Raw genomic sequence first — 12,268 nt, 5'->3', positions numbered from 1 at the left:
CAGAATAAAATCAAAAGCAGAAAAAGACAGCTACACAAGTTGAAGTGATGGCATTACTTCTTCATTGGAAAACAAATAACATCAATTTTGCTATCCAAGACTGATACTATTTTAAACTCTAACAATAGAAATAGGGAGAAATAGAACACCTAAATAATGATGCACTGGCTTAAAGAAAAGGAGGCAATTATGATGCATACACATTCTCCCAGGACAGCTGCATTCTTGAATTCTAAAATTAAATATTATGCATACAGCCAAAATGCTTAAGGAAAAGTATATATTTTGGCATGGTCAAAGGTTGTCATGTTGTATTTTTATTTGGGGCTGTATGCCAATCTCAAGAGGGCAAGTCTTATGTAATATATGCCAGCCTCAGGGCAAGAAAGGCTCAGGGATTGACAAGGAGAACCCAGTCAGGGCTGACAGTATCTTTATATTTAAAAATAGAGAAGGAGAGTTTTAATTCCACTCCATGTTTGTTAGAAGCCATGTTATTGGTGTTCTGCAAGTCGACACACGACTCCAACACTAATGCCTGCAGTTGGACACTGGTTGTCGAAATTTGCTGCATTCAGATGGAAGAATGGATATAGCTTGTTTTTCATTTCTGAAATGAAAACTACATAAATGAATGTTTATCTTATAAAGTAAAAATGACAAATGGGTAAAATCCCTTTGTGGGTGGAACTACTATACCAGGACAAACAAGAATGCACGAGACAGGCAGTAGTCTTAGATCTGAGCTTCCTGGAACACATATACTACATGAGTAGCTCAACACCCAGTTAAGTAACAATACACTCTAAAGCCAGAGAACATACAGGGAAGATGTCTGGTTATTTTTGTGTGACCACATTTGTCAAGGCTTTAAATATCAAGGACCTCAAATGGATCTCATCTGTGGACTCCTTTGTGAAAACATTTTGATTTATGTTTCACTCAGAATAGCATGTGCTCCGTTAGTTAAGCTTACACAGCTCCTTAAAAAGTAACTTAATTTGAAATGTTCATATAATTTCTCTCATTATCCTTTAGCAGCCTGTAAAAAAAACATATGCCTCAAATCTTTCTGGACGTATTTGTGCAGCCTATTGCACAAGAGCTCTTTTAAGCTGTGTTTTATTTCCATGTGAATGCACCGATGGAAGATGCTGACTATTGCATGTTTGCCACTGTGGAGGGAAATTACTGAAGATCCACACCCTCCTTTAGTGACTTACAACAAAATGGTGTATTTTATCCAGAGAAAGTCTCTTTTGTTTTGGTTGTTTTTTAATTACTGAGGAGAAGTGTTTTGCAGTTATGAGGACGCAGCTTCATAGACTGAGTTTTAATAAATGACAGGGGTATTTTTGTTCTTGTTCTTCCCTAGCCCATGACTCAATGTTGTTGTTATGTTGTTGGCAGTATGTTAGAATGTGCTAGTGTGAGGTATACTGCAGCATATGTAAGGTTTATTATTTTTTCTTTTTTCTGACCAATTTTTCTGGAAGAATTTTACCAGTTCAGCTACACCCACAAACACATCTGATGAACAGAGTCAAACTGAATTCTATGTACTCTCACACACAACACCTGTATTATTACCATTAGCCTGCAGTAGGGGTGGGGAATATCCCAGTTTCATCTCTGTCACTATTGTCACGTGGAATGCCATGGATTTTGCAGTACTGTCATTACAGTCACAAGTGTTTAGCATAAAAAAATAATGTGACTGCATTAACACCCAGTCTAATGCTACATGTGATACAAACATATGGAAGGTAAACAAAGCAGCCCGATTTCTCCGTTACTGTATGTGGGAACCAACACAACCATTGCTTTACTATTCTCACCATCTGAGTGAGGCCCATTGGATCACTGATTGAATTCTCTAAATGGTCCGGCCATGTAAAAAGAAAGATGCTCTTTAAAACTCAAGCTTAAGGAGTGGTCAGAGAAGAGTAAAAACGCAGTGAAGTTAGTTTTAGGTTGGGTATTGGACGACCATCTTCTCCGGATCCTTTACACTGATATTTGACCCTGTCTTGGCAAGGTCCTCCTTGTTAAAGAGATGCTAATCTCAATGTGAGTTCCTATTTGAAAAGCGGTAGTATTAAAGGGCTGGTCATGAGAAATGATGTGAATGTTAAGCCTCACCTGTGCAGTGACTATTGCGCTTAATTACATTCATTAACTTGTGGTTTTCCACAAATAAATGCTGTTCAAATGTAACCCTACACTTTGTCTTGTCTTTGTCTCAGAATTACATTCACTAATTAACCTCCATTAACTGACAGGCTACTTGCCTCAAAACACATATAGGCCTATATCCATTTCTATTTGTCATTGAAGCCAATAAACACATGTTGTCACTCTTTTCTCTCTAAAGATAAAAGAGTTAGAATCACTCAATGAGTGGAGTATCCATTTCACTTTTGTTGTGTCACCGCAAAAAAACAAAGAAATATGATAAAGTCAATTGTATATCACCACAGTTTATTCTAATGGCATCAAGTCTGTTTGCTAAAATGGTGGCAAAGAACCTACTGTACTATCAATCACCTGAAGCAGTATGGAGCACTGGAGTAAAGGAACTGTTAGGTAGAGCTGGATGATTTTAGTGTTTGTGTTCAGTTAAGAGGTTGGTTGGCCAAATGAACATCTTAAAAAAGATACCATGTAAACTATTGTTAATTAAACAGTTGAGGTGTAAAAAGACTGAATACTTAAACAGTTGATTGTGGCGTCTAATGCCATATCGCAACCATTCACTATATTAATAAACTACTTATGCTTTGTTGAAGCCACTCAGCCGTCCATTATCCTCGCAATTGTTTAAATGTGATGTAATGAATGATTCTGTCATCCTGTTCAAGAGGCAGCGAAAAGCAAGAACGAGGGCATTAAAGCCAATATAAAGTACAGAGCATATGTAAAATGTTTCCCGACGATTACGATTAGCCTACAAAACATTCTTCCTACCGCTAAACGCAGGATGCTAAACACTCACCTCTGGCCATTTAAATGTTTGAAACAGTACCACAAACTTTTTTTTTTCTGTTTAAAGCACCATATCAAAGTATTCTGTGACACAACTTCACTTTTTTCTAATGCAAAACCAAAAATGATCTCAAAATTAAAGCTGGACCACTCCTAAAGCTTAGTTCCATATAAATGCATGAATATTTTGTTGTTTTGTCATTAGTGAAAAACAATATCAACCTTGAAGTTGAAAAAGGAGCCTCATATAAGAAACACTACTAAAATAAAAAGCCGGAAAAGTCACATGAGATATCATGTGGATAGTTGTTGCCGGAAGACAGTAGCGTTCCACCTTAACTCGCCTCCAAGTTATGTCGCATTCGGAAATTGTATGTCATGGCTGGCAGGATGGCGGCTGGCGGAACAAGCAACTGCTAACATGAGTTGTTCAAAAACTTTCTCTTTAGTAAATTCTGTGTACACAATGTTTTCAATGCTTGTGTTCATGTGTAGAGACCCTGGTGATACTACGAGCAATGTTTCATGTGGTTTCGAGCCTTCTTAGTGTTTTAAAAATAGTGATTTTGATACTATCTTAAAAGTGCCCATAGCACTCCCATTGAAAATGAGTTTGACCCAAAAAACGAAAATATGGTAAATCTTAAAAGTGCCTCTTTCATCGCAATTATGCTTTTACACCATTCACAAAAAAAATTAGGCGAGAGTTTCACTTTAAAGCAGTGCATTGCATGCATGTGAACTGAATTGCCCTGTGGGGATAAATACAGTTTGAATCGAATTGAATTGTGTTCAGTGTTGGGCGCACACACACAGCATTGTTTCTGTTATAGGCGGCTGTGGGGAAGGGGGTTGCAGTGTCAACAAGGCGCTGGCTTTTCACTGCAGATGGGACTGTACTTTCGGATGATGAAAAAGCTTACCCAGGCTCCAGAGGACAGTCATGGGCTGAGGCTACCCAGGGAAACAGTGTGGGCAGATGAGGGCACACAACTCACTGCTAATTCCTTTCTTTTATTCTTTCCCTTTCCCTTTATCTCTCTTCTCACCTACTGAATGTAGTAATCACCCTGTAAGTCTCCACCTCTTTCTCTCCATACAGGTTTTTAGTGCTCTGTAGTCCCAGATCCCAGAGAGGAGCAGCTGAGGACAGATGGTTCAGCAGGACATCTTTTAGCCCGAAGCCAGAATAATGATGGAAACAAGACCAGATGCATTGATGCCTACAGCAGTCAGCCGCTGTTCTTTCACTTCCTGATGAAATGAGGAAGTCATTGACAATTCCAGAGCACTTACTGCAGACAGACAAGTATTTTTGGTTTCGACTAAAGACAATACTCATACTTTGAGACTTAAACCACCCTAACCCTAACCCACAATTCCACAGCATTCTCCAGCTAACTATAACTACACTGGTTCAACATTTCTACCTGAGAAGTAAGTAACAATAGCTTGTAATACAGCAGATCAAAGTCAGCTGTGCTGCATGACTATCAAGTAAAATGACATCACCTTTCTGGTGAAAGACTTGTTAATTTGAAGACTTATAAAACTGATGTTGTTTGCAGTATTCTGTACTCACTGTCAGATGTGACAAGACAACCGTGTGATGACAGAGCGTTGAAGACCATTCAGTCATTAAATATGAAAGAAAAATCAGAATCAGAATCAGTATTCCTTTATTGCCCCAAAAATTGAGAAATGTGTTTGCCACAGCAGCCAAATGACAATAATATTATAAAATACAATAATAATAGTCAAAAATAAACATTATAATTAAAAGGTAAGACATGTGACACACACGACACAAACACACACACATAACACACACAAGTTCATACACACACACCAACCTCAGCTGCACTGCTCATGCTGTCCAGGCCCTCGCTGGCTCGCACCAATAGCAGGTAGCGATGCTGGTCACCCTCGTAGTCGATAGGGCGGGTCAGGCTGATTTCACCAGTCTCTGCTGTGATGGAGAAGAGACTACTGGGATTGATGAGAAGGCTGTAACCAATTGGTTTCTTCTGGAAGGACACAGCAGGTGTGACCAGGAAGCTAGGGAGAAAGAGAAAAGTAAACCATTAGATTTGAAAAACCAGGTTGGGTAGGGGAGAGCAGAATATACATTTATCTGCATGGTTACGTTTTTTTTTTTCAAAATCTTTTTGTGTGTTTGAGTGGTAACTGGTAACTTGAACTGAAGAACTCGTGAGGCTTTTGTTTTAGGTTCTGCTTTGCGTTTGCACTGTGCCCTGCAAACAGCAATATTTGTATATGTTGAGGGTGCTCCGATTAATCGGGCACCGGTGGTCTCTACAGAGCCCTATCAGTAGAGCCAGGTAAACACACGAGACAGTTTGCTCATGTGGTGCTTTACTGCCACACAAAGCAAGACTCTGCTGCTTGCTTGCTGCTTGTTCACTATTCTCTAGCCACTAGCTATCCTCCTTACATTATCAATACGGATTTTCAGTAGTCTCCTGGTTTAACCAGCGCAGTTTTTTGGAAAGGTCATGCCAGCCAGCTGTTTATGGGATAGATGGACCATTACGTCTTAACAATTCTCACAACATTACCTCTTGTGCTGATATGCCAGCAAGTTATTATAACCAGTGATAACACAGCGCTGTGGAGAGAGAAGTAACTATGGTAACAGCAGGAGAAGAGTTGCTCTATCGTAGATATTTCAATTTATCATTTGTCGTTGTCTGTTTACATTTTCTGAGTGGGAACAACATAATGCCATTTGTTTCAAGACCTGCAGCATGAGAGCTTACAGCAATCATAGCTAACATCTTTCTGCTGAGAGAGCTAACAGCTTACAATGGAGCTAAATGCAGCAGAACTGTTCAGAGGAACATGAAGTGTTAAACTGTGAACTGAAATTAAACATGAAAACACAACAAGTACAAGTACTTTAGCTGAGTACATCTTGGTAAAAGTACTTGGTGTTACAGACACTTTGCATCTGTCTACATTTTAATCTGAAGTAATCAGGTACAAGCAGCAACCAGGTGGTGGAGTCGTGGCTTCAGGGCATAAAGACCTCAGTACAAAGACTGACACAACGGAAATCTGTCCTATTAACTTTTTTTCTGAATTCTGTTCAGTTCAGAGATACCTTCTCATTTTGGTTTGAAACTATTTCTTTGAATCAATATAAAATAAATATAATTATCTATTAATTCAACATTTTAATTGTGATTTTTTTCTATGCCACTAATAACTAACAACTATATATGACAATAAAATGAAGAAACATCTTTCTGAGCAGTGTCAGCCGAGTGCCTTCCAAGTGATCGGTGATCGGCCCCAAAAATCTTGATCAGAACACCATTAGTATAAATAACCTATAAAGAAAAATGACTTAAACTCAGCCATAATATATCTGGATAATTTCCAAAATATCAGACTAATGTAGAACTGCTTCTAACTGATTTCCAATGTTGTACATTACATCAGCATTTACTCTTCATACACCTTAAAAAAAGGGGTTTAAATGATTATTTTTGGTAATTTCAATTACAAGCTGTTTGTAATTAATCATAAAATAAATGACACACTATTAGCTTGTCACAGTTACATTTACAAACAATAAAGGATGGAATTATCCATACACGCTTGAGGAGCAACACAAATTCAAGTAGAGATTACTTTATCTACTAATTTTTTTAAGTGTATATATATATATATATATATATATGTATATATATATATATATATATATATATATACATATACATATACATATAGATAGATAGATAGATAGATATATAGATAGATAGATAGATAGATACACAAAAAATGAGTAAATAATCTCTACTTGAATTTGTGTTGGGCATATTGGCATACCATATTTGACTTACATACTTTCCTGATGAAATCAACATAAAACGCACGGAAATATCCGATTTATCGGTAAATGTGTCAGTCGAATAGAAAAAAAGAAACTACAGGCGAAAAACGAGAAGAATCCAAGGACACCAGTCATAACTAACACTTTAGTTGGACCTAAGGCCATGTGTTTGTGCGTGTGTACACGGGTGTGTCAGCTTGCATCTGCGTCTCTGTATGTGTGTAAATAAGTACTTGAAGGCAATGCCTTTTCTCTTGTGCTACACATCTTCATGTTTCTAATATGGAAATACATTTAGCAGGCTGTAAAACACAAAGATGTGTGGGCATGTGTGAATGAGTTCATCTTTTCAAACACAGGCAAAGTAAAATTAATGTTCATCTGAATGGATTTCAATCATGTCTGTGGTAGAAAGAGAAATGTTTGTGTGAACAAGTGTGTGAATACAGGAATTGGATGAACCCCTTCATATAGATTTCAAACAGAAAATATCAGGTTAAAAAAGTAATTGTGTATTAAAAAGCTAAACAGACTGTATATACTCAGGTTGATAATTCTGAAAGTAGGAAAAGGTGTTTTTATCTTTCCCTGTGTGCGTATGTTTAACTCACGGCTGTCCTTCAGGGGTGTTTTCTGGTATAGCGATGGTGAAGGAGGCATTGGTGAACTGTGGTGGCCGGGCTCCTGCCACCACAGAGATGACAGCAGGGGCGCTGCGGCTGCCCAGCCGGTCGGCAGCCACCACTGTCAACAGGTACTCCCTGTCCTGTTGCAGGGGAAGGCCTGTAGTTCGTACCTGGCCGCTCTTCCTGTCCACTTCAAAACGACCATCACCACCTGCAGATAATAACAATATGTTTGCTGTTTGGAGCAACACTTTTCATTGAGAGGCCATAATCCGCATGGGTCTTATGCATCACTGATCACAGGTAAAAATGTTTTGGATTTGTGGACTATAATATGAATAGCAATCGATCAATGTCAATGTCAGTCAAGTTATATAAAATAAAAACAATATGCAGATGAAAGTAATGTAGAGAATGAACTAAAAGTAAGCGTAGGTTCATAATTATCTTTAATATATTATAGATGACCCAAAATGTTGACAGGGCAAATGATACATTAAGAAGTAATTTGAGAGAAACAAGAATTTATGTTTTTTCAGTAGCTGTAGATGTAGATAAATCCCAGATATTAGTAGAAAGGCAACAAGAATTATGAGCATAATGAGCAGATAAACTACAAAGATGAAAAGGATTTTGTTGTAATGAGTACAACTGTCTTGATTTTGATCCAGTTCATCAGGATTTCTTTCTGTAGTTTCATCATGAGAATACTTTCGGCATTTAAGAAAAGAATAGTGAGACACAAAACTACCTCTGGACACATAAAAGGCTCCTTAGGTCAGAGCTCAGAATTAACCAGGGCAAAGGACTGCGAGGCAAGAAAACACTGTTGCGTTCAAGAGCTGGCGAAATATATTGTAATCACACAATCCTGCATTCACACATTAATTGAAATGACATCACTTAAACAACTGAAAACCTATAGTCCAGCACATACTAATGATATTAACAGTTACATTAACAACAAGAAGGAGCAAGCAATGTTGTTTGCACATAGCTTCATCAGATTTGCTCCTGATGTGATTTGCCCTGTACTGGATACACACAGAAGAGAAGCACTGCTGTGCATGGGGTATTTCCATTTTTTTTGGATAACAGCTGAAAAGCTCAGTCTAGAAACTGTAATCAATGTTTGTTTTACTTGTAGGCTACGTTTTAATGTCAATTCATTCTCTGTCACCCCCATAGAGAAAAGTGGAAGACCTCCTTTCAATGGACAGTGGTTTCACAGATTCCAAAATGGACAGACAAAATTATTACATGGTAGACAATAAGAAAAGCAATTATTTTGCAATGTGTAGAAATGTATTCCATTATACTGTAAAATAACTACGTTTGTGTAACATATTTACTGGGTCAGTAGAGGTTTAAATTTGACCTGAAGTACCAGAAACACACTTAATCCTGCATCATAGAAAACATTTTGAAAAAAGTGTTGATCATGATATGTTTATTTGTCTTGGATCATACACACCGATGATGAAATACTCATTGAAAACCAAGCAAACTGTTCATGTTATTTAGAAACTAAAGTAATGTTACTAGTAAACCCTATACCTTTCATGTCATAATGATTGTCTATGGATGCAAAACCAAGAATTGGTGCACAAAAGGTGGTTAACAGTCAGAAAAAGAACATTTTTTTTTTTTTTTGGAAACAAAATGTTGAATGAGACGACATGCAGGAAAACAGAAGAAGAAATAACATACCATCAGAAAGGAAGTACTCAACTTCGCCATTGTTGCCCTCATCCCCATCCTGTGCATGGAGCTTGTAGACCAGTGAGCCCGCAGAGGCTTCAGGGGAAACCACAGCAAGGTAGGGAGCAGGAACCATGCTCCATTCAGGGATATTGTCATTTACATCAGTCACTGTCAACTCCACTCTGACCAAGTACCACTCTGGACCTGAAAAGGGATTGAAAAAAGAAAGAGGAGACGGTATTTAAGAGAAGGTAAGATAGGGTTGGGAAATGTCTGATAAGGTTGTCAAACAATGATTTAACATTTGTTGAAATATTTATTTGTTTTTGTTTTCTGGGAATAATATTAAATAAACCATTGTAATACACCAAGTATAATTAAAAAAAACTTTTTGCTTTGAAATTTCATTCCGATCTGCACTGTAAGGTGCAATTTGAATGACAATAAAGAAATATAAGTTATTTTATACCAAATGATGTGTTTTTTTTTTGTAATTTGTTGAAAAAAAAAAAAAAGTTTCCACAATTCTCTGCCATTGTCCAGATGACATGGGGGAAAAAATTGCACCTTTTCATAAAAAGCATGAAACTTGGTACACTTGCACAGTTTGGAGCCCTGATCATTTTCAGAGATGGAGCCATTGCAAAAAACACCACAAGGCCAGCATGGATAGCCATGGCGGCCATGGCGGCCATGGTGGTCATTGCTAACATTTTACTTTCTGCCATAACTGAATTATGGATTTTGCGTCATATCTCCTGAACCCAACATGATATCACAGAAAAGGGGAAGTTTACCCCCCTTTGTATGAAAAGTGTAGTGAATTACCTCAGATTTGTCAGATATCATCCAGACTTTCAGCCAAATTCACTCCCCTCCTGAGACCCAGCAATTCATTTTTGTCCTCTGTAGTGGACATTACGTTTACATGTCACTCTATTAAGTCCTGTTGTTCCTTGAAGAGGACAACTGGAGCTTTAAAATGACACCACATTTGGGGGGTTTGGCCTTGCCAACTTGCCTGTGCATGACTTTTCAAAATGGCCACCGTCCCAAAAAGCACATTTTATGGAAAAAAGAAAGGTATGCATGATATTCATAATTGAAAAAAAAGAAGTTATTTTTCAATAGTTTTAAGTAAGTAAACATCTCAGAAATATTTGACTGAGTTTTCAGAGCTGAGCTTATTTATTTTCATTTGAAAAAAAGCTAATTTATAAATGTCCTCTGTACTGGACGTCAGGACTTTGTACTTATGTTTATTTCATATTTGTTCAGTAGACAGCTCTATGCAGTGATGTGCACAAGGGGGGGGCAGGGGGGGCAGTCGCCCCCCCTCGTGGCCCAATTGTTGAAAAACGCGCGCTAAAGTGCCCTCCTGAGAGCCAAAACGCACGCTAAAGTGCCCTCCTGAGAGCCAAAACGCGCGCTAAAGTGCCCTCCTGAGAGCCAAAAAAAGCATGCCAAAGTGCCCTCTTGGTTGGCAAAACACATTAAACTGCCCCCTTGGCTGGTTAAAACATGATAAACTGCCCTCTTGGGAGCCAAAGCACGCGCTAAAGTGCCCTCTTGGGAGCCAAAACGCGCGCTTAAGTGCCCTTCTTTTCGCCCCTGCCCTTCAAAAAGTCTGCGCACGCCACTGGCTCTATGACGGAGGCAGAGAGGATTCTTAATAGAATCATTGAGTGAGATTCAGACATACACCGATCAGGCATAACATTATGACCCCCTGCCTAATACTGTGTTGGCCCTCTTTTGCTGCCAAAACAGCCCTGACCCATAGAGGCATGGACATCATGAAACTCCTGCAGGTGCGCTGTGGTATGATGAGTCGTCTAGCCATCACAATTTGGCCTGTATCAAACTCGCTCAAATCCTTATGCTTGCCCATTTTTCCTGCTTCTAACACCTCAACTTTGACAGCAACATGTTCACTTGCTGCCTAATATATCTCACCCACTAACAGGTGCCATGATCAAGAGATAATCAGTGTTATTTACTTCACCTGTCAGTGGTCATAATGTTATGTATGGAGCCAGAACGGTGACTTTAAAATTTGGCATCCAAAAAAAAAAATTGGCATTGAAAACAAAACCAATACTGAAAAAAGAAACATTGTCATTGAAACATTTGTATTGAAAACAGTTGTATTGGCATTGAAACAAGTATTGGCACTGAAAAAAGAAAGTAATTCAAATAATTCAAATCCGAAAATCTTATCATTTTATTTTATTGGGATTTTTTTGTATTTTTCAGTGACAATCTTCAGATTTTTTCTTCATGTCACTTTTTTTTCAGTGTCACTGATTTTGAGTTTCAACTTTCTGTCACTGTTTTGGCGTCGAGAGGGAGGGGCCTAAGGGGAGGGGCAAGTAGAGCGTGGTTTGCATATCATTTGAGAAGGTAATTGCAGCAGCCTGGGGGAAGGCGGAGCTGGACGGTCCAGCCACTAGAGGTGGATTTCATCGTTCGATGTCGAGATTCAGTTCCCGTCGGTCAGTTCGGCAGGATGACTCATTCATGTAGTTCGTTCGTTCGTTTGTTCAGTCGCACTTCCGGTACAACGTCGTTCAGCTGTGATTTTAATGCACAGTTCTCAGCTCCTCGTTCTCAAATGATCGTGCTAAGGGTCAACATAACACTGTAGTTCAAGGCAAATAGAAAGCTGCAACTTCATGATTATGTGTACTTTTAGACAACACGACAGTAAGCAGCTAACAGCTAAAGCTGGCGAGCCAAGAATGAGTGACTAACTTAACGAGAATGACAGAAGAGGAATCAGTGAACGAAAGAGAACGAGAGCTCCTCGTTCTCAAACGATCATGCTAACGGTCAACATAACACTGCAGTTCATGGCAAATACATAGCTGCAACTTCATGATTATGTGTACTTTTAGACAACACGACAGTTAGCAGCTAACAGCTAAAGCTAGCTAGCCAACAACGAGTGACTAACTGAACGAGAATGACAGGAGAGGAATCATAACCGAACGAGAACGAGAGCTACGAACGAAATGAAATGGGTTTTTTTGTTTTTTTTTCATGTAAACGGTTCTCATTGGCTAAAATTCGACGACAGTGTCCTAGACCCAGC

General features: G+C 38.6%; 1 protein-coding gene across 1 annotated transcript in view; it reads right to left on the bottom strand.

The window, feature by feature from the left end:
• Positions 1-12,268, bottom strand: part of LOC115579627 (neural-cadherin) — a 330,871-nt gene that overhangs the window by 217,669 nt on the left and 100,934 nt on the right. The window contains exons 2-4 of the mRNA XM_030413177.1: positions 9,181-9,378; positions 7,456-7,681; positions 4,839-5,043 (exon numbers count right to left, since the gene is read on the bottom strand). Of these exons, the coding sequence (XP_030269037.1) occupies positions 4,839-5,043; positions 7,456-7,681; positions 9,181-9,378 (629 nt within the window). The remainder of the gene's footprint in view (positions 1-4,838; positions 5,044-7,455; positions 7,682-9,180; positions 9,379-12,268) is intronic.

The sequence above is a fragment of the Sparus aurata genome, chromosome 4, assembly GCF_900880675.1.
Source record: "Sparus aurata chromosome 4, fSpaAur1.1, whole genome shotgun sequence".
NCBI classification, from domain to species: Eukaryota; Metazoa; Chordata; class Actinopteri; order Spariformes; family Sparidae; genus Sparus; species Sparus aurata.
The sequence above is the reverse complement of the archived record's forward strand: the minus strand, read 5'-3'. Positions and strand labels throughout refer to the sequence as shown.